Consider the following 23,825-nt stretch of genomic DNA (forward strand, 5'->3'; position numbering starts at 1 on the left):
TTCCATGTTGGGGAATAGGAGATGCCATCAAGGAAGAAGTAGCTTTTAAGAATGAACTTCATGAATAGGTAGGATTTCTCTACAAATTCTTCTTTTCCTTTTTATTTTATTTTAGTTTTTTAGAGACAGAGTCTTGCTCCGTTACCCAGGCTAGAGTACAGTGGTGTGATCATGGCTCACTGCAACCTTGAACTCCCAGGCTCAAGTGATCCTCCCTCCTCAGCTTCCCAAGCAGCTGAGACTACAAGCATGGGACACCACGCCAGGCTAATTTTTGCATTTTTTGTAAAGATGAGGTCTCACGATGTTGCTCAGGCTGGTCTTGAAATCCTGGGCTCAATCGATTCTCTTACCTTGGCCTCCCAAAGTACTATGATTACAGGCTTAAGCCATTGTGCCCAGCCCTTAAGCCAGTATTGACTCAGAATTTTAAATGTCCAGAGGTGGGGTTCCAAGCACAGTCTAGTCAGGACTCTGGCTCTCTTCCTCTCTGGCTCTTTTGACTTGGCTCTCCCTCTTGTGTTGGTTTTGTCCTCAGGTGGATGGATACCAGGGAGTAACTCACCTGTCCCCTGCCAACTAAGTTCCCAGAAAAATGCCACATGTGCAAATGTTCACATACTATTGTAGGGGTTCACAGACTTTCTGGATCCATCCATTGATCCCAGGTGTAATAACTCTGAATCAAGCAAATAGACCTAGCCGGGTGCTGTGGCTCATGCCCGTAATCCCAGCACGTTGGGAGGCCAAGGCGGGCAGATCACCTGAGGTCAGGAGTTCAAGACCAGAATGGCCAACATGGTGAAACCCCATCTCTATTAAAATACAAAAAATTTAGCTGGGTGTGGTGGCGTGCCCCTGTAGTCCCAGCTGCTTGGGAGGCTGAGGCAGGAGAATCTCTTGAACCCGGGAGGCAGAGGTTGCAATGAGCCGAGATCGTGCCACTATACTCCAACCTAGGCAATGAGTGAGACTCCATCTCAAAAAAAAAAAAAAAAATTAAATTACATTAAATTAAACAAAAAGACAAAGAAAACAGCCCTATGTGAATAGTCATGGCTGTAATATTCGTGTCTTCCTCCTTATTGAGGTAAACTTTCAGGGGGATTTCTCTGTTGAAAATGGGGTGAGCTCTCCTGAGTCTTTCCTTAACAAGTTGGGCTCTGGAGTCGGACTTGTCTGGGTGAGGTGCATAGAATCATAACAGATGGTGATGATGGGGAAAGGCAGCTCAGGCCGAGGGATGGCAGGAGCGTGGAAAGGCACTGCCACAGGGAGGCTTCAGGACTACTTGGAGAAGTGAGGAGATGGATGCGGTTGTGGTTGGGGTTCTGTCAGGGAGGGTCCTGGTGATGACTGACAGCCAGATTGTGGAAGATTGAAGGGGTGGAAGTAGGACTGTCTTTGGTTTCAGGCAGTGGAGTCCCTGGACTCTGGTCCATAGCATTTATCTCAAATGTCCTTTCACACTCCGTGTTGTATTATTTGGTTAGCATCTGCCGCCTCCACTGGTCCGTTGGCTTCAATGAGCACAGGCACTTTGTCTCTGCTCACCTCTGTACACCCACCACTAGTTGGGAGCCTCCTACATAATATTAATAGATGCTTGCAGCCATAAAAAAGGATGAGTTCATTTCCTTTGCAGGGACATGGATGAAGCTGGAAGCCATCATTCTCAACAAACTAATACAGGAACAGAAAACCAAACACCGCATGTTTTCACTCATAAGTGGGAGTTGAACAATGAGAACACATGGACACAGGGAGGGGAACATCACACACCAGGGCCTGTCTGGTGGTGGGGGGCAAAGGGAGAAAGAGTATTAGGACAAATACCTAACGTGTGCGGGGCTTAAAACCTAGATGACGGGTTGATGGGTGCAGCAAACCATGGCACACGTGTACCTATGTGACAAACCTGTACGTTCTGCACATGTATCCCAGAACTTAAAATAAAATAAAAAAAAAAGATACATGCTCAATTCACATTCGGTCCATACACAGGTAGCTGGATGGATGAATTGCCAGGTGGAGTGAAGAGAGACAAGTTTAGATCAATGTTTCTTCTAACAAGTGTGAGCTTCGGTACTTGATTTGATTCTCCTCTGCGGTTTCCTTCTTTGCTCATCAACAGCCATTAAGCAGGAACAGGAATTGACATCTCATTGTCTAGTCCTTCCTGTGTCGGGGCAGATCAGGTCATCTGAGCTACCCAGTGACGTGTGCAAATGACATTTGGCATCTGCCAAGCCTCTGTCCCCCACATACATTATGTGACCTGGAGCAGCTTGAAATAATATAAAAAACATGCATTTTTGGAATCAGAGATGACTGGTTCAAACTTTGCTTCTATCTTTCATTAACTGTAAGTCTCTGAGGAAATTTCTTCTCTGAATCTGGTTTCCTCAGGGATGATAATAAACACCTCCTTTATGGCGTTGTGGTGGGGATCGAGTAACTCTTACAGTTAGTATGGCCTATAGTAAGCACTCTTTTAGTGCTTACTTTTTATTTTCTCATTGAGTCCTTTAAAAATCACAATAATGTGTTTATTTTACATATTTTTTCCTGAGTTTATAATGTTCATGCTCAGTATAGTAAAGTTGTCATACAACAAACTCTAAAAAAATTAATAATTTTATCTATAACCACTGCTAACATTTTGTATGCCACCTTCTAGTATTTTCTCTATAAATGAGAAAGTTGGTCTATTTTAAGTAGATATTTCCTACAGACAATTGGAGATGGTAGGAAGGGGTGAAGAGTGTAAAGTGATTCTCCCTTTCTTCCCTGAAATTGGATGGGAATTACAATGTGAGCCACTGTGCCTGGCCTCTGTGACTTTATAAAAAATATATAATATATATTATATAATATATAATATAATATATAATACAATATATAAATATATAATATAATATATAAATATATAATTTATATATAATAAAATATAAATATATAATATATAAATATAAAATATAAATATATAAAATATAATATATTATATATTTATATAAATATATAATATATTATATATTTATATAAAATATAAATATATAAATGTATAATATATATATTTATTTTATATGTATATAAAATAAAGTCACAGAGGCCAGGCACAGTGGCTCACACTGTGAGCCACACTGCATATATGTATATTTATGAAAATAGGATCATAGGCCCGGTGCGGTGGCTCAAGACTGTAATCCCAGCACTTTGGGAGGCCAAGGTGGGTGGATCACCTGAGGTCAGGAGTTCGAGACCAGCCTGATCAACATGGAGAAACCTCATCTCTATCAAAAATACAAAATTAGCCGGGTGTGGTGGCACATGCCTGTAATCCCAGCTACTCAGGAGGCTGAGGCAGGAGAATCTCTTGAACTCGGGAGGCGGAGGTTGCAGTGAGCTGTGATCATGCCATTGCACTCCAGCCTGGGCAACAAAAGCAAAATTCTGTCTCAAAAAAAAAAAAATAATAATGTACATAATATGATTTGTGATGTGCTTTTCTCATTTTGTCTGCAAATATTTCAATTATGTCTGAAAGATAAGGATTCTTCTTAAACATAAACATGAAACCATTATTGCACCTAAAATGAATAATAATTGTTTCATTATCACCAACAGAGACAACTACTGTTCAGGTCTTATGTGACTTCCCAGAGATAGTCTAAGTACCTAGAAATAGCTACTTAATTTTCCTCTCCCCCTCACTCAAACGCTGGCACAGTGAACGCGGTATTTTGCACTGGAGGCTACCATTTAAGTGAGTCTCCTTTCAGCTCTCATAGATGTCTCTGTGAACAGGGCCAGATAGGGTTCTGGTGTCCAGTTCTGAGGGCTCACAAGGCTTGGTCTTTGTTGCATATTTTTAGTCTTTGAACTGAAAGTCTGCCAACAACTAAACAGGTGTTAGCAGCCTCATTCTCAACTGTTTCCATGGTTGCTCATGCAAAGAGCAGAGCTGCCGGCAGTGGAGACCAGCAGACATGGGATTCTCAGGCAGAATTCAGGCCTTCTCCAACTTTGCATTGTGTAGGGAAAAGAAAGAGAGATCAGACTGTTACTGTGTCTCTGTAGAAAGGGAAGACATAAGAAATGCCATTTTGACTTGTACCTTGAACAATTGCTTTGCCCTGAGATGCTGTTAATCTGTAACTTTGCCCCAACCTCTTCGCCCCAAACTTGAGCTCATAAAAACATGTGTTGTATGGAATCAAGGTTTAAGGGACCTAGGGCTGTGCAGGATGTGCCTTGTTAACAAAATGTTTACAGGCAGTATGCTTGGTGAAAGTCATCGCCGTTCTCTAGTCTCGATAAACCAGGGGCACAATGCACTGCGGAAAGCTGCAGGGACCTCTGCCCTGGAAAGCCGGGTATTGTCCAAGGTTTCTCCCCATGTGATAGTCTGAAATACGGCCTCACGGGATGGGAAAGACCTGTCTGTCCCCCAGCCTGACACCCGTGAAGGGTCTGTGCTGAGGAGGATTAGTAAAAGAGGAAAGCCTCTTGCAGTTGAGATAGAAGAAGGCCACTGTCTCCTGCCTGCCCTTGGGAACTGAATGTCTCGGTATAAAACCTGATTGTACATTTGTTCAATTCTGAGATAGGAGAAAAACCGCCCTGTGGCGGGAGGCGAGACACGTTGGCAGCAATGCTGCTTTGTTATTCTTTACTCCACTGAGATGTTTGGGTGGAGAGAAGCAAAAATCTGGCTTACCTGCACATCCAGGCATAGTACCTCCCCTTGAACTTATTTGTGACAGATTCCTTTGCTCACATATTTTCTTGCTAACCTTCTCCCCACTATCACCCTGCTCTCCTGCCACATTCCCCTTGCTGAGATAGTGAAAATAGTAATCAATAAATACTGAGGGAACTCAGAGACTGCTGCCAGTGCGGGTCCTCCGTATGCTGAGCGCCGGTACCCTGGGCCCACTGTTCTTTCTCCATACTTTGTCTCTGTGTCTTACTTCTTTTCTCAGTCTCTCATCCCACCTGACGAGAAATACCCACAGGTGTGGAGTCGCTGGTCCCTTCAACATTGACCCTTGAAGAAATGCTTTATTTATTTATTTATTTACTTTGAGATGGAGTTTCGCTCTTGTTGCCCGGGCTGGAGTGCAATGGCATGATACCAGCTCACCGCAACCTCTGTCTCCCAGATTCAAGTGATTCTCCTGCCGCTGCCTCCTGAGTAGCTGGGATTACAGGCATGTGCCATCACGCCTGGCTAATTTTGTGTTTTTCGTAGAGACGAGGTTTCTCCATGTTGGTCAGGCTGGTCTCAAACTTCCAATCTCAGATGATGTGCGTGCCTCGGCCTCCCAAAGTGCTGGGATTACAGGCGTGAGCCACTGCGCCCAGCCTAAAAAAATGCTTTTTATTTTATTTATTTATTTATTTTTTTGTTGAGACGGAGTCTCGCTCTGTCCCCCAGGCTGGAGTGGAGTGGCGTGATCTTGGCTCACTGCAAGCTCCGCCTCCCGGGTTCACGCCATTCTCCTGCCTCAGCCTCCTGAGTAGCTGGGACTATAAGCGCCGGCCACAGCACCCGGCTAATTTTTTGTATTTTTTAGTAGAGACGGGGTTTCACCGTGGTCTCGATCTCCTGAACTTGTGATCCGCCCGCCTCGGCCTCCCAAAGTGTTGGGATTACAGGCGTGAACCACTGCGCCCGGCAAAAAAAAAATGCTTTTTAAACTGACAATCCTATGTGATCTGACACAGAAAGATAATATTTTGCAATAGAGGTTGATCCAAAAAGTCAGGGATGTGTTCCCTGGAATGCTCTGGAGTAAAGTCCAGAGCCTAGGTCTCCTTGGTCCACTCTTAGAACCAGTCCTACCCCACCATCAGCCTTCAGGCCCCATAGCCCCGCTACTCCCAGCTCCTGCCATCCCTCCCCAGTCAGGTCTGTCCCATCCCTACTATCACCAGGACCTGCCTTCAGAAGGCCTTTCCCACCAGCTCCTGCCCCCTCAGCCTCCCCTTTCCTCTCCTTCCATTAATCGATCAACCCATGTGCATGGAAAACTTGACCCTATAAGGAGTCCAGTAGACAGGGAAGGGAGCTAGGAGGTTGAACTTGTTCAAAGCTAAGCTCCAGAGAACAACAAATAAGAATGAACCAATACACTTGAGACATGTCATCTGTAAAATGGATATTACAAAATATAATGGATTTAACAGTGCTTTGTCATCTGTAAAGTGCCCTACAAGCATAAGGGACTTGAATTTTTATGAGGACAGTGATAACTTAAAAGTGGGACCTGAGAGCCGATCAATAATTTTACAAATTAATTTTTAATGACAAAAGTGGTACGTATTCATTTTAAGGGATATACAAATACATGAAACGTATGAATAAACAAAAACAGAAAAATTCTCATAGTCTTATTAGAGTGTCATATCTTCTATTATTTATATAGTATATTCTATACTATATATATAATCTAATATAGTATATATAGAATATGCTATATTATTTATATAGTATATTCCCATGAGACCTGTTTCTGTGGGAGAACTGTGGTGCCCTTGATGACAAATTTTGGCATGTGACTTACTCTGAACGGGTTTGCGTAATTGAATACAGCATGCGCCCCCTCTGAGCAGAAGCTTTAAAAACCTCTGTGTGGTTCTGCCATCTTTTTTCCCCTTCTGTCTTTGGACCAGAACATCTCAGGTAAGGGCTTTCCATCTTCCTGGCCCCTGGAATGAAGAGCCCTGTGAAGAACATGTACGGTGGGGGAGAGAGAAACGTTTACTGCTGTAAGCCCCTGAGACGTGGGGGTTGTTTGCTACTGCAGCATAATTTGCCTTAAGATACCTGATAACCCAAAGAGATAACAACCATTAATATTTTGACCTACATGCTTTCATCTTTTTTCTGTGACTTTATTCTGTGTATATTTTCTTTATAAAAATAAGGTCATAATGTACATACGATTTGTGACATGCTTTTCTCATTTTATCTGCAAATATTTCAGTTATAGCTCTAAAAAATAAGGATTCTTCTTAAACATAAACATGAAACCGTTATTGCACCTAAAATGAATAATAATTGTTTCATTATCAACAAATATTAGTCATTGTAACCATTTCTCCAACTTAAAAAAAAAATATATATATATATATATATTTTTTTTGAGACGGAGTCTCGCTCTGTCGCCCAGGCTGGAGTGCAGTGGCGCGATCTCGGCTCACTGCAAGCTCCGCCTCCCGGGTTCCCGCCATTCTCCTGGCTCAGCCTCCCGAATAGCTGGGACTACAGGCGCCCGCAACTGCCCGGCTAATTTTTTGTTTTGTATTTTTAGTAGAGACGGGGTTTCACTGTGGTCTCGATCTCCTGACCTTGTGATCCGCCCGCCTCAGCCTCCCAAAGTGCTGGGATTACAGGCTTGAGCCACCGCGCCCGGCAAAAAATATATATTGTTTAAATCAGGAATCCAAATAAGATCTATACTTTGCAGTTGGTTGATGTATCTTAAATCTCTGTTTATCTTTAGATTCTCCCTCTCCTTCTCTCTCTCTTTTATCCCTTTGTAATGTATTTGTTGAAAAAACTGAACAAGTTGTTCTGTAGAGTTTTCCACAGTCTGGATTTTGCTGATCATGTTCCCATGGCGTCTTTAGCAGGTTCCTCTTTCCCCTGTATTTCCCGTAAATTGCTGATTAAATGTAGAGGCTTAATCAGATCCAATAAACAGATTTTAAAACTCAATACATTATAAACATTTTCCATTTCATTTCATATTCTTCTACAACATGTGTTTTAAGTATTTTAAGTGTCTATAGAGCTGTCAACTGTATGAATATATGATATGTATTTAGTTAGTCCCTTAAGTATCTCATTGCTTTAAGTCGACTGTATGAATGTATGATATGTATTTAGCTAGTCCCGTAAGTATCTCATTGCTTAAAGTCAATTGTATGAATGTATTATATGTATTTTAGCTAGTCCTATAAGTATCTCATTGCTTTAAGTTGACTATATGAATGTATGATACGTATTTAGCTAGTCCCATAAGTATCTCATTGCTTTAAGTCGACTGTATGAATGTATTATATATATTTAACTAGTCCTGTAAGTATCTCATTGCTTTAAGTCGACTGTATGAATGTATGAGCTTTAAGTCGACTGTATGAATGTATGATATGTATTTAGCTAGTCCCGTAAGTATCTCATTGCTCTAAGTCGACTGTATGAATGTATTATACGTATTTAGCTGGTCCCATAACTATCTCATTGCCCTAAGTTGACTGTATGGTTGTATGATATGTATTTAGCTGGTCCCATAAGTATCTCATTGCTCTAAGTCGACTGTATGATTGTGTTATATGTATTTAGCTAGTCCCGTAAGTATCTCATTGCTTTAAGTTGACTGTATGAATGTGTGATATGTATTTAGCTAGTCCTGTAAGTATCTCACTGCTTTAAGTCGACTGTATGAATGTATTATATGTATTTAGCTAGTCCCATAAGTATCTCATTGCTTTAAGTCAACTGTATGATTGTATTATATGTATTTAGCTAGTCCTGTACTGTTGGATATTTAGGTTGTTTCCAATTTTTGGCTACTACACACAACTCACTGATAAACCTCCTTGTGGACTCACATTTTCTGGCCTCCTTTCTGCCCTTCCTATTCCATCAGTTCCTGCGGATGGTGGATGCCTGTGCCAGCTTCCTCACTGAAGCCTTGAACCCAGAAAACTGTGTTGGAATACTGAGGCTGGCCGACACACACTCACTGGACAGTCTAAAGAAGCAGGTTCAGAGTTACATCATTCAAAACTTTGTGCAGATTCTGAACTCTGAGGAGTTCCTTGACCTGCCTGTGGACACTCTTCACCACATCTTGAAGAGTGATGACCTTTACGTGACCGAGGAGGCTCAGGTGTTTGAGACCGTGATGAGCTGGGTCCGGCACAAGCCATCAGAACGACTCTGCTTACTCCCCTATGTCCTCGAGAACGTGCGCTTACCGCTTCTGGACCCGTGGTACTTTGTGGAGACGGTGGAAGCAGATCCTCTCATCAGGCAGTGCCCAGAGGTCTTCCCGCTGCTCCAGGAAGCCAGGATGTACCACCTTTCTGGCAATGAGGTGAGTAGAAGATAAGAGGTGCTATATTTAACCAGTGAAGTAGGGAGTTAGCTAGGGGCTTGCAGAGATGCAAGTGAAGCGGATTCAAAAATGCCTGGGCGACAGAGCGACACTCTGTCTCGAAAAAATAATAATGCTTAGGGCATTAAGGAGAAAACACTGCCTGTTCATTGCTGGGTTGGGCAGTTCCAGAAGCCCTGATTCCCGATCTATGAAGCTGATGCCATGTGTTCAGACAGTTACTGAGTATATTGGGCGACATGTAGAAATCACCCAGCACCACACCTGGCCCATGCCTCCTCTTCCTAGTCATGGAAGGGTGGGAGGTTGGGGGGCACACTGCACACAGAAACAAGAACGTGCCCTGGGCTGGGTGCGGTGGCTCACGCCCGTAATCCCAGCACTTTGGAAGGCCAAGGCGGGCGGATCACGAGGTCAAGAGATCCAGACCATCCTGGCCAACATGGTGAAACCCCGTCTCTACTAAAAATACAAAAAATTAGCTGGACATGGTGGCGCATACCTGTAGTCCCAGCTACTCAGGAGACTGAGGCAGGAAGATGGCTTGAACTCGGGAGGCAGAGGTTGCAGTGAGCCGAGACCAGGCCACTGCACTCCAGCCTGGGCGACAGAGGGAGACTCTGTCTCAAAAAACAAAACAAAACAAAACAAACAACAAGAACGTGCCCTGTCTAGTCACTATTCCATGGGGGTGCTGTTCTTCCTTGCCCACTCTGGTGAAACGTTGCATCTCTTAGATATACTCTGACATCACTTTGATTTAGACTCTCACCATCTGAATTTCTGGAAATTTCTCAAAACTCATCTCCCTGCTCCACGTCTGGCCTCCCTCCAATTTATTCACCAGCTGAGAGATCTGAAACTCAAGTCTGATCCTCTTGCTCTTGGGCTTGCCTTCTCCATTGGCTCCCCATCACTTTCAGAATAAAGCCCATACTTCCTGCCTACATTCCCAGAGCCTGGTCTTGCATCATTAACCTCCTGCCTGCTTCTCTAGTGTCCTCTCTAACCTCCTGCTTCTGCTGTAGTCCTAATGCACAGCTTGTGGTTCCCCAAAGTGGATGTGCTTTTTCTGCCTCCAGGTCAATATGAATGTTGTTCAAGTGCTTTTCTCTTCTTCTTCATCTAGCTGACTTCTACTCCTGCTTCAAAACTCAATCCAAGCATCACTTTCTCCAGAGACTTCTCCTTTTATTTGTTTATTTATTTATTTATTTGTTTATTTATTTTTGAGATGAGGTCTTGCTCTGTTGCCCAGGCTGGAGTACAGTGGTACAATTGTAGCTCACTGCAGCCTCGACCTCCCAGGCTCAAGTGATCCTCCCACATCAGCCATCCAAGTAGCTGGGACTACAGGCCTGTGCTACCACACTCGGCTAATTTTAAATTTTTTTGTAGGGACAAGATCTCACTATGTTGCCCAGGCTGGTCTTGAACTCCTGAGCTTAAGTGATCTTCCCATCTCAGCCTCCCAAAGTGCTAGGGTTACAGGTGTGAGCCACCACACCCAGCCACTGTCCATGTTCTCATAGCACTTGGTGCATTGCTCCATCACAGCACCAATTGCTGCATGGAAACCATCTGAATTTATCACGTGTAAATATCTGTAGACTGGGAGCTTGTAATAGTAGGAAATATGTCTTACTGCACTTTTCATCTCTAGATCTTAGAAGAGAGTCCTAAGACTACTATATAGTGAATGAGTAATTAGTAAATGCTTGTTGAATGATTAAATTGGTACTATGAATGGTGAATAAACATATTATTTGGATCTACCTGGTTCTCCTTAACAATTCCTGAAGAAGATTTTTCTTCAGAACTTTATAAAGACAAGAATAAATTTAGTGGAGAGGAAGTAATGATATAGGGACAGTTTGTTAACAGTTTGTACACATGAAGACCCATACTTATATCTCACTATGCAATGGTTCTGGGATTAGCTACCAAGCTTTCTTCATTAGGCTATCGGTAGAAGCCTTAGCCAAACATGGCTCAGGAATTGTCTGTCTGAGGTTCTTTTGGAGTTTCTCCCTTTTTCTGTGTTCTTTTCTAGTCTTTTTTTTTTTTTTTTTTGTGGTCCTTAGATCCACTGTTCATTCATTCACTCTGCAAACATACCCTTCAATGTTTAGTAGAATTTACCAGAGCCTGGTGTTTTCTTTGTGGAAAGTTTTTAAACTATAATGTATATTTCTTTAATAGATATAGGACTCTTTAGGATCTCTGTTTCTTCTAGAATGAACTTTGATAGTTTGTGCCTCAAATAATTTTTTCATTTAATATAAGTTGCTGAATGTATTGACATAAAGTTGTTTAGAGTATTCCTTTATTATCTTGTTAATACCTGCAGAATCTATAGTGTTGTCACATCTCTCATTCCAGATATTGGTAATTTGTTTCTGCCCCTTTTATTTTTCCTGATCAGTCTGGTTAGAGGCTTATCAATTTTATTGATTTTTCTCAAATGACTAATGTCTAGTTTCATTTGATTTTCTCTATTTTCTCTTTTCTATTTCACTTATTTCCACTCTGATCATTATTTTCTTTCTTTCTGCTTAGTTTGGGTTTAATTTACACTTATTTCTCTAGTTTCTTAAGGTGGAAGTGGAGGCCACTGATTTGAGACTTTCTTTCTTTCTAATATTGGCTTTCATGCTATAAATTTCCCCCTTTAAACTGTGTAAACAGCATCCCATGTAGTTAAGCATGCTATGCCTTCATTTTTTGCAAATAAATCCTGAACACCAACTCTATGCCAGATATGGCACCAGGTTCTGCAAAACAGTCTGTGTGTCAGAGAAGATGGGACATTTAACAAATGAAGGGTGATGAGTGGATTGATGGGGGAAGCCTAGGAAACCACATAGGCCTTATTCTATGCTGGATGTCTAGCAGACAGCCTGCATATAATTGCAGACAGGTCTCAGTCTCTGCAACTGCCCTCAGTTCAGCATTTATTCAGTGTCTCCCCTGGAATACTACATTAAAAAGAATAAAAAAGAATGCATAAAAAAGAATGTAATCATGTTTTTTGCAGCAACATGGATGGAGCTGGAGGCCACTATCCTAAGTGAACTGACACAGGAACAGAAAACCACATAGTGCATATTTTCACTTATAAGTGAGAGCTAAAGTTTGAGTACACATGAACACAAAGAAGGGAACAAAAGATACCAGAGTCTACTTGAGGGTAGAGGATGAGAGGAGAATGAGGATTGAAAAACTACCTATCAGATACTATGCTTATTACCTGGATGATGAAATAATCTGCACACCAACCCCTACGACACACAATTTACCTATATAACAAATCTGCACATGCTCCTGAACCTAAAATAAAAGTTAAAATAAATAAATAGCACTTTAAAACAATTTAAACATAAACAGTGCCTTGCTCAACTATACTTCCAATATTTTTGCTATTTTTGTTTCTGCTTCCTATTTTCTAAGTCCTTGAAATGCAGATGATAAAGGCTTTTCTCTGATATAGAAGGTCCCTACCCTGTCTTCTGCACAATTGCTGCAATAAAATATTTTCATTGCCTTTTGTATTTCCAAGGTGCTGGGGGCAGAGTCAGACATTATAAGCTTTAGATTTAGGAGGAGAGAGAATTCTGACATCTGGAAAATTCTTCAGTGGTGAGAACCTGGGCTTTGAGTCAGGCAGAGATCTGGGTGTTAATCTTGACTGCACAATTTATCTACAGTGTAACCTCAGGCAATTACTTAACTACGCTAAGGCACAGTTCTGATCTGTAACATGGGGATAATAATATCTACCGATTGATAGAACTGTTTTGAGAATTAAGTAATAATCTCTCACAATCAATCCTTCTCTGGGGTTAAAATCAGTCTTTTCACTGTGTCCCAGGTTTTTGTGGCCTTAATTTCCCAAATCCTTCTCAAGGCACTTTCTCATCCTCATTTTATAGTTTGGGCAACTGAACCAACCAACCAACCACCATGACCTCCTAATTGGGGTCTCATTCATTGCCAGTTGATTCCCTGAGAATCCAGTCTGCTCAATGCTGGAAGGGTCTTGGGTTAACTCCTCATGACAGTAGCGTGAACCTGGAGGCTACTCTGTGAACACACTTCTCCCCGTACCCTTCATTTACCAAACTTTAACCCTCTTGTCCTATTGTCATCTTTCCCATTTGTTTGTTTGCTTTTTTCTTCAGATAGACTTTCACCCTTGTTGCCCAGGCTGGAGTGCAATGGCGCGATCTCGGCTCACTGCAACCTCTGCCTCCCAGGTTCAAGAGATTCTCCTGCCTCAGCCTCCTGAGTAGATGGGATTACAGGCATGTGCCACCACCCCTGGCTAAGTTTGTTATTTTAATAGAGACGGGGTTTCTCCATGTTGGTCAGGCTGGTCTCAAACTCCTGACCTCAGGTGATCTGCCCGTCTCAGTCTCCCAAAGTGCTGGGGTTACAGGAGTGAGCCACCGTGCCCAGCCCATCTTTCTCTTTTAACCTTGTCCATCCTCTAAACTGATATTAACAACAGGAAATTTTAGAACACCAAAAGCAAATGTCAATCTCTATTTGATTTGGGAATGGTAGCTGGAAACTTCATTGAAAGAGATATTTGGGGACAGAGGAAATTTGCCTCTTCACTTAATTGCCTCTTAAGTTTTCAGACATGAACCTGGTATATACCAAAGGTTACTCTGACATGTGTGATGTGGCGAAAGGGGAGCAGAGGCTCCAGCCCAAGGATAGCTTTGCTGAAACAATATGCTCACTGTGTCCCCTAGTATAAGATCTGTGGACGGTTGAGCAGTCACTGAGGTGCAATTATCTGCTCTGTTTTTAACAATCTGAAAATAAACTGGTCATGCCTGATTGTTGCATGCCGTTCATTGGCAAACACTTCCGCGTGTCTGCAACAAACTGGCCCGTCTCAGACTTCAGATTGACATTTGTTATGACATTGGGGCTAATATTTTGCCACATGTAGCTGAACTTACAATGTGGTAATGGTGCCACCACTTGGCGGTCCCATGGTGCTGAGTTCTAAGACAGGTCTCGTTACCCAGCCAAGCCCATCAGCTAGATAATTGTGTTAGTTCTCAGTTGCTGCATAACAAATTACCCACAAACTAAAAAGTTTAAAATAACAAACACTTACTATCTAACAGGCTCTGAGTGTCAGGGATCTAGGAGTGGTTTAGCTGGGTGCTTCTAGCTCAGGGTCTCTTACGAAGTTGCAGTAAAGCTGTTGGCTGGGGCTGCAGTGATCTCAAAGTTCAAATGGGATTCAGGCTCACTCACTGGACTGTTGGCAGGCATCAGATCCTTGCTGGCTGCTGGTTGGGAGCCTCAGTTTCTTGCCATGTGGTCATCTCTATAACAGCTGGCCTCCCCCAGAGCAAATGACCTAAGAAAGACTGAGAGAGTAATCAGGATGCAAGCTGGTAGTGCCTTTTATAGCTTAATTTCAGAAGTGATGTATCATCACTTCTGCTGTAATCTGTTGGTCATAGAGACCAATTCTAGAACAGTGTGGAGGGAACTACACAGATGTGAATACCAGGAAGCAGGGATCACTGGGGCCATCGTGGATGCCTACTACCACAGTGATTTAGACTGAGTTACCCAGCTTGCCCATTCATTCACTCATCCATTCACTCATTTTTTTTTTTTATTTTTTGAGATGGAGTTTTGCTCCTGTTGCCCAGGTTGGAGTGCAATGGTGCGACCTCGGCTCACTGCACCCTCTGCCTCTCAGGTTCAAGTGATTCTCCTGCCTCAGCCTCCTGAGTAGCTGGGATTACAGGTGCCCACCACCACACCTTGCTAATTTTTAAAATTTTCTTTTTTATTTTTAGTAGAGATGGGGTTTCACCATGCTGGCCAGGCTGATCTTGAACTTTTGACCTCAGGTGATCCACCTGCCTTGACCTCCCAAAGTGCTGGGATTGCAGGCATGAGTCACTGCACCCAGCTCACTTGCTCATTTAATCAATGTTTATAGATGCCCACAAGCTCCAGGTACTATTCTTGGTGCTGAGGATCCATTGGAGAAAAAGGGTTGTTCCTGCCATCAGGGGCCTTACAGTAAATTACAGTGAAGCATGAAAAGTGCTGTTGTGGGGGAAATTCAGGGTCATGGGAATGAGTGCAAAGTTAGGAATGGCTTCCTGGAGAAAAGGACAAAGTGACATGGTAAATTACTCAAATGCCTTAAAGGGGTAAGTGGATTGGGGTGGTAGCATGGGAAATTGAGAATAGAATATTATGGGGAGATCCAGACAGCAGGCAGGAAACCAGGAATTTTAGCCAGTAGGAGGACAGCCTTTCATAGGTCAGGACGAAGGAATGAGATGCCAGACCTGGAGGTCAGGAGGTGAGATCACGGCTACTCCAGTCCTTGTAGCAGCCTGTCAATTACCCAACAGGTTATTGGGGCAGGAGAGCAGGCATTACAAATAAAATGAGGGGAGCTTCGGAGTGGAGGCTGAGGCCTGGTTCCCAGAACTGAAGAAAGGGTCACGAGGGAATCAATTCAGGGAGGCCAGTACTGTTTTCTAAGCATTGCCCTGCAACACCTAAATCCCCTCTGAAAGAGGACCGGATAGACTGGTGCTGGAGGTTGTGCCTCAGCTGTGGGGAATGGGGTTTAGGGACAGTAACCACAGCTGATAGCTGAAGAGAAAGTTGCAGAGCAGCAAAGTTTGTCTTTGGTGCCATTGCCCAGATCCTGTCCTGCCAGCTTGGTGCTCTCATGGTGCCTCCAAGTTCCCTGGCTCACCCCTTCACCCTTATCCCAGCACCGTTCTGCTATCCACACTGTCAGGGCCAGCCCATTGCCTAGGCTTTGTCCAGTCACACCTATCCCCACTTTGCTGACCCATAAGGAACTGCCCTGCCACAAACTTTATGGCCATGGTCCAGCCTCAAGATCGAAGGATGCAGAATTCACCGTACCAGGCTCCTAGGCACAGAAAACCAACCAACCAGCCGAAGACTGTTATGGAAAATTAGAGGCTGGGAGTTGGCTGGTCTGATTATTTGTGGCTCTTGGTTGGATTCACTGTTTGAGGGCTCAGTCTTTGCTGCTGTAACCTATTTGTCACCACCTATGGGCAGAATCGGAGTTCTGTAGTCTGTGTTAAATCAGTCTAATTTTGTAGGAAAATTGGCGACTCTGGCCATCTGGGAAATGGTGGCTGCCTCTCTGCCTCCCATCAGCACACCTATGGAACCTTCATCATGGAGCCCAGGGGATCAATGGAACCAAGAAGGGCAGCTCTTCCTTTTATAGCAGTATCAATATGGCATCTACCGCTGCTCCTACAGGCATAATTAGCTGTTGAGGGGCGAATGTGTGCCAGGTGCTCTGTTCATACCTCTACCTCATGACCTTATGAATGCTCACAGTCATCTGAGAGCACAGAAATGATTACAAGCAGTCTACAGAGGTCGTGTTACTTCTCCAAGGTCACATGGCCACAGGTGATAGAGCGCTGGTACATTTGACTTTCGAACCTCTGCTCTTTCAGCAGGGTTCAAATACCCATAGTATGGATTTCTTCACTGGTTCAAAGCTCTGAAAGGTCATTTACTGTATGTTGGAACCAGCCTTCCTCCCTCCCTGGCCACACCCTGATTCCTTCTAGTTCTTGTTTCCTAAGTCACTGAATGCTCGTAGGTCATCACTGTCCAGGATGTCTCTTCCAGAAGGCTGATGGTGAGCAAAGTCTGAGGTCTCATCAAGAAATTAAAGCCAAGGGGGAATGGAAAGTAGCCCAAAATGAAATTCCAGGATTTAAGGTTTCAGACTAGGCAGGAGAGGAAAGGCAGGAAGGGCATCTGATGGTACATAGACCCCGATCTCTTAAAACAGCAGCAAAAACAGGTAACATTTATTGAGTACCTGTTATGCACCAGGCCCTGGGTGAAGCACACTCTATACATTATCCCATTTAATCCTCACAACACACGTATGAGGTAGTTACCTCTAATATCCCCATTATACAGATGATGAAACTGAGGCTCAGGGAGGTGAAGTCACATGGTCATACCATGGCAGATGTGGGAATTGGACCCAGCTCCTAATGGCTCCATAGCCTGAGCTCTGAAACTTTGTGTTGTCCTGCCTTTATGTGCCCACATTGATTTCCAGATCATTTCGGAGCGCACCAAGCCCAGGATGCATGAGTTCCAGTCTGAGGTGTTCATGATCATCGGTGGCTGCACGAAGGATGAACGGTTTGTGGCAGAGGTGACTTGCCTGGACCCCCTGAGGCGCAGCCGCCTGGAGGTGGCCAAGCTCCCGCTAACGGAGCATGAGCTGGAGAGTGAGAATAAGAAGTGGGTGGAGTTTGCATGCGTGACGTTGAAAAATGAGGTCTACATCTCAGGTAAGCAGGAGTCATGTAAAGTCACAGCAAGCCCCAGTAGCACTACATATGTTACTGAGTGGCAGCCAGACAACCATCCTAGAATTACTGTGAATTGGCAATGATCTGGCTCTGACTGAGACAGGATATGGACCCAGGAGCTCAGGTGGTCTTATCTTGGAGGGTACATTGCTCCTTAATAAACACCAAACTGAGCAGCATTGTGCTATTCTTTTCTTTTCTTTTTTGAGACAGAGTCTCGCTCTATCGCTCAGGCTGGAGTGCAGTGGCACGATCTTGGCTAGCTGCAACCTCTGCCTCCTGAGTTCAAGTGATCCTCCTGCCTCACCTTCCCGAGTAGCTGGGATTACAGGTGCCTGCCACCATGCCCGGCTAATTTTTGTATTTTTAGTAGAGACGGGGTTTCACCATGTTGGCCAGGCTGGTCTTGAACTCCTGACGACAGGTGATCCACGGGCCTCGGCCCCCCAAAGTGCTGGGATTACAGGCGTGAGCCACCTTGTCTGGCCAGCATTAATAGAAAACCTAGAGAGGAGGCGGACAAGTCCAGTCCTTCACGGAAAAAGAAGAGGGAAAGTGGTAAGGGTTTATTCAGTGTCTGCTATAGGCATAGGCCCCTGAGCTACGCAGTGGGAATTCAGTAATGAGTAAACAGGTCTGCTCTTCCCCCAAACCTGACCCCTCCCATGTTTATTAGGTTGTACTTGGGTATACTTCAGTAGGACCCAATACTTTTTCATTAGGAAAATGTTTGCTTCAGTATTGATAGTTACTTTGTGTCTGTCTTTCCCATTAGACCTGAAGTTCCATGAGGGGTAACACTATAGCCCCTGTACCTAGCACTGTGCCTGACCTCCGGGTAAATGTTCAGTAAATATTTATTGAATGACACAGTCTCAACCATCTTTACTGAGTAGTAGATACATTTATACTTTAATAACATTTAATTGTTTACCTCTCACATCAACTCTGTAAGATAGGGGTTTTTAGGGTAGGAGAAAACAGAGGCACAGAGAGATTCTTGAACATACCTAAGGTCGCACACTGGTAGGTGTCAGGCAGGACTTCAACCCAAGTTCTGAGCCTAACGACCACGCTCTCCCCATCACATCAAAAGCCACTTGACTCTCCCTGGGACCCTAAGGAAGGAGACAAGCTTCCCTTCCCCTTTCTTACAGGCTTTTCTCGAATCTGAACTTGTTGAGAGGAAAGCAGCACCCCAGAGCGTGTTTCCTCCAAAATCAAGGACAGATCGTCCTTTGGATGCATTCATATCGTTGATTAGGTTCTAGCTTTCTTTTCATCTTGCAGAGATTTTTTTTAATTTTTTTTTTTTTTTTTTTTGAGACGGAGTCTAGCTCTGTTGCCCAGGCTGGAGTACAGTGACACCATCTCGGCTCACTGCAACCTCCAGCTCCCATGTTCAAGCGATTCTCCTGCCTCAGCCTCCCAAGTAGCTGGGATTACAGGTGTGTGGCACCACATCTGGCTAATTTTTGTATTTTTAGTGCAGTCGGGGTTTCACTGTGTTGGTCAGGCTGGTCTTGCACTCCTGACCTTGTGATCCACCCGCCTCAGCCTCCCAAAGTGCTGGGATTACAGGTGTGAGCCACCGCGCCCGGCCTTAATTGTTGTAGAAGATCCAAACAACACAGAGCAAGTAAAGTAAAATAGGGCAGTTTCTCTGTGCCATCACAATTCTATGGGTTTTCATTTTTTACAAAAATTATTTTCTATTTGCTCAGGGTAAATAATTTTAGCTGCTGTTACAAATCCTAAGTCTCAGTGAATTAACACAATAGTATGCAGGGGTCAGGGGGAGGATGGTCTGCTCCATTCAGGTATTCAGGGGCCTAGGATCCTGCCATCTTGTGACACTGCTTCTTCCTACATGTGGACTTGATTTAGGGATGAGAAAAACGCTGAGGGAGTTGAGAAGTCACACCTGCTCACAAAAGCCTCAGCCTGGAAGGGCCATTGATTTTGCTCACACTCCATTGGCAAAAACTAGCGACATGACCTCCCTTACCCTCCCCTCACCCCGTCTAGGTGCAGGGGGCTGGGAAATGTAGTTTAGCTATGTGCCCAGGAGGGATCAACAGGTGTGGTCATCATAGTCAGTCTTTGTCACATATACTACACGTGTTATTCTTTTTCTTTTTTTCTTTCTTTTTTTTTCTTGAGATGGAGTCTCACTGTTGTCCAGGCTGGAGTGCCATGGAGAGATCTCGGCTCACTGCAACCTCTGCCTCCCAGGTTCCAGTGATTCTCCTGCCTCAGCCTCCTGAGTAGCTGGGATTACAGGCACGTGCCATCATGCCTGGCCAATTTTTGTATCTTTGGTAGAGAAGGGGTTTCACCATGTTGGCCAGGCTGGTCTCAAACTCCTGACCTCAGGTTATCCACCCACTTCGGCCTCCCAAAGTGCTGGGATTACAGGTGCCCACCAACATGCCTGGCTAATTTTTGTATTTTTGGTAGAGACGGGGGGTTCACCATATTGACAGGCTGGTCTCAAACTCCTGACCTCAGGTGATCTGCCTGCTTTGGTCTCCCAAAGTGTTGGGATTACAGGCGTGAGCCACCGCGCCTGGCCCAATTTTTTTTGTATTTTAAGTAGAGACAGAGTTTCACCATGTTGGCCAGGCTGGTGTTGAACTCCTGACTTCAGGTGATCTGCCCACCTCAGCCTCCCAAAGCGCTGGGATTACAGGTGTGAGCCACTGTGCCCAGCCCACATGTTATTCTTTTGTCATAAATTTATTGTTCACTTTTTAATGATACAAGCAACACCTGAAAGCATGCTTGTTATACACAGTTAAATCAACAGAAACTTGTACTTCAATTAACAATATCATCTGGACATGATGACATGTTGGTTTAATGGATATACATATTAAGTGATATAGTTACTCATGAAAAGCACATCATGGGAGCTTAATTACGCTGGCCAGTATTATCACTACTGTTATTCTTTTTACCAGCTGTATGGCAGTCTACCAAATGGATAAACCATAATTTTTTTAGCTTTCTTTTTTTTTAAATCTCCTTAAAAAATACTGCAGTAAGCATTCTTAGGCACATATTTTTTCATACTTGTGCTGCTACTTGGAAAGTTTCCTGGAAGTGGTCATATGTGAATTGAGAATTTTGTATATATTGTGAAATCGTCCTACAGAAAAGTTGTACCAATTTAACAGTCCAATCAGTGATGAGTGACAGTGCCCGTTTTCTGTATCCTTGCTCACGATTTCTATTGTTAGTCATTTAAATTTTTAATAGACTAGAATGTTTGAATTTATACTCCTAGGTCATTAGTGAGGTTGAGCATAGTTTGTATATTTACCAGATAATTGGATTTATTTTTTAAAATTATCTATTCATACTGTTTGACAGTTCCTATCAGTTTTTGTCTTTTTCTTAGTAATTTTTTGGAGCTCTAATTATATATCCTTTGCTATTTGTGTTGCAAATATTTTCTCCTAGACTGTGGCTGTTTTTTAACTTTATATTTATATACTTGTTTTCTTTCCTATACAATTCCACATTTCATGTCACGCTTAGAAGACCCCTCCTAACCCCAAGGCCATTAACATAATATCCTATACATTCTCCAGTTACTTCTATAGCAGTAACATTTGAATTTTATTTTAAATGTAATGTAAAATAAGTATCTAACTTAATTTTTATCCAAATGAACAACCAGTTGTTCTAATAACATTTATTTAATGATCTGTATATATTTTAGTCTGTTTTTATGCTCTTGTTTTTAACTGATCAGTTTGTCTAGTACTGCACTGTTTGTATTAGGTTAGCTTTTTTGTATATTTTAATACTTCATAAGGAAAGCCTCCTTCTTCACTTTTCTTTTTCAAAAGTTTCTTAGAAATTTTTGCAAACTTACTCTTCCCAGTGAAATTTAGAATTATCTCATCAAGTTCCCCCCAAAAGTCCTGAAGGCACTGAGTATATGGATTAACCTAGGGAGGGTTGACATCTTCACAATAAGGTGTCTTCTCATTTATCATTTATGCACACCATATGCTTTCTTGGTTTTTTTTTTTTTTAGTCCTAAAATAAAATCATAGGTTTTAATAAAGTTTGCATATATTTCTTTGAAAATTTACAGTTATTTTATATTTATACTTTTTGACACTACCTAAATAGGATCAATGTTTTGAATAAATGGAGACCTTTGAAAGGTACCCCACCCAAAGAAAAATGGCCAAAGCATATGAACAAAAGATTCAAGGCAGAGGAAGCTCCGCTTCCCTCATAGTAAGGGGAAACCAAACTGACAGAGTTTTTCTCCGTCAGACTTAAAAAAAAAAAAAAGAAAAGAAAGGCAGGAAACAAAACCACCACCACCAACAAAACGTGGGTATGAGGAAAAGTCAACCAGCACAGCTGCGGAGCGTGCCTTGGCTGCACCTATAAAAACTCAGGGTGCACATGCCTTTGACTTAGAAAACCCACTTCTGAGTTCTGCACTAGAGAAACACCCGACACAGAATGTGGTCAGTAATGTTCACTTCTCCACTGTGGCACATATGTAAGTCTGGAAAGCAAATCTTTGCTTTAAGTAGTTGGCAGTACTCTATGCTGATGGGAAAATGGAAACACAAAGCTGTTAAATATTTGATTAAAATCACCAAAAAAGGCAGTTCTCCTTTGTCTTTGTCTCTTTCCCCAGCTGGTGAATTCCTTATTTTCTGTTTTTTAAGAGCGTTGTCTTCAAGCAAATATTTACCAGATCACTTTCAAATGATCTATTGTGAGCATCTCGTACTTTTATAACAAAAATTAATTTAGAAATAGGATAAATCCCACTGACCTTTTTATACAGATCAGAGAGACACACCAAGAGAATGTTGTACGATTTCTTAGTGATTTTTCCAGGTCTGTATCTTTGCTTTTTTGTTTAATTAATTAAGTAAACATAGAACTTAAGCTGCCATGTAATTTGCCTTCTGCACAAACCCCACTGTCCCCGCCCAGCCTTGCTTCCTGCTCCTTGTGAGCGCAAACACTGAGTCCAGACTCCCTCTGGCCCCTACCCACCCAGGCTGGCTTGGATCCTGCCCCCCTGAAGCCTTCTTGGGGCCCTGCTCACTTAGCCACCTCTTCTCTGAACTCTCACAGCACTGACGTGGCACATGACACAGTGTGGTACATCATCCCTTCTGTCTCTCCCTGTTCCCCTGCGTTTGCCTCATCTCTCCTGCCAGACAGCACACACTAGCCGGGTTTCTTATATCTCCCCTCAGGGTAGGGCTGGTCTGGGGACTTGGCACTTTTGGATATGTGGGGATATTATGGGAGAAGCTGTATTTCTGACGCATCTGATGGTTTCTTAAATGCTTTGTATCTCTTGCAGGTGGCAAAGAAACACAGCATGATGTTTGGAAATATAATTCTTCAATCAACAAGTGGATTCAGATTGAGTATTTAAACATAGGCCGCTGGAGGCATAAGATGGTGGTGTTGGGTGGCAAGGTTTATGTTATTGGAGGCTTCGACGGCTTACAGAGAATCAACAACGTGGAGACCTACGACCCCTTTCACAACTGCTGGTCAGAGGTATAGGAGACGATTTCTACCAGTAACTGCCTGTATTTTTACTTCAATGCTTTTTTAGAAAGCTTTGGAACGTGCCTACCATGGTGGCCAGCTTTCTGATCACTTTACTCCCAAGGAGAACATTTTTGGTGGCTCTGAGCTTCCCTCCTCCTAGGAGCTATTGCTTCAGTATCACTGATCAAATCACAGAAACAATGTCCTTCCAAGTGGTGAAGGTCTATGTGGGCACCTGTCCTAATTTGGACAGAATTCCAGATGTGGACGGAGGCTCACCCTGTCCTTAGATGGGAGATCTCTTGGTCTGCATGTCTTGACGTAGAGTCTTGTCTCCTCAGATGCCTTGTCTCCTATTCTCCGCACTGGACACATGCGGATCACTTTACTATACCGTTTATGAACCCAGAGTGATTTGGTCATGTTAGAAGTCATCCCTTCTTTATTTTCCCATTGATGATGAGCCACTTGCAGCCCTGCATGTCAGACTTATCAATGCAACCTCAGGTGTATATCAGACTCAGGAAAAGAAAAGCCACCTCATCTCATTTCCAAGTTATTCCCAATTTCAAATTTTCTTTTTCCTTATCAGATCAGATGTCCAAGCATGTTCCAGCTTAATGGAGTGTACAACACAGTCATTGTAGGCACAAGCAAAGGTTGCCAGGTCAACACATCTAGCCAAGACTGTCAGCCTGAGAAGTGCTATATTGAGAGCCCTTAACATTTATGGGGAGCGTACCTAAGATCT

At 43.1% G+C, this 23,825-nt stretch overlaps 1 protein-coding gene across 4 annotated transcripts in view; it reads left to right on the forward strand.

Moving 5' to 3' along the window:
- The window catches only part of KLHL6 (kelch like family member 6), a 67,923-nt gene that overhangs the window by 41,590 nt on the left and 2,508 nt on the right, over positions 1–23,825 (forward strand). For all 4 annotated transcript variants that reach the window (XM_021934621.2, XM_003894765.5, XM_021934623.2 and 1 more), the window contains 3 exons: positions 8,661–9,110; positions 17,263–17,500; positions 22,878–23,080. In XM_021934621.2, coding sequence (XP_021790313.1) covers positions 8,661–9,110; positions 17,263–17,500; positions 22,878–23,080 — 891 coding nt within the window. The remainder of the gene's footprint in view (positions 1–8,660; positions 9,111–17,262; positions 17,501–22,877; positions 23,081–23,825) is intronic.

The sequence above is a fragment of the Papio anubis genome, chromosome 2 (assembly GCF_008728515.1).
Source record: "Papio anubis isolate 15944 chromosome 2, Panubis1.0, whole genome shotgun sequence".
Taxonomy (NCBI): Eukaryota; Metazoa; Chordata; class Mammalia; order Primates; family Cercopithecidae; genus Papio; species Papio anubis.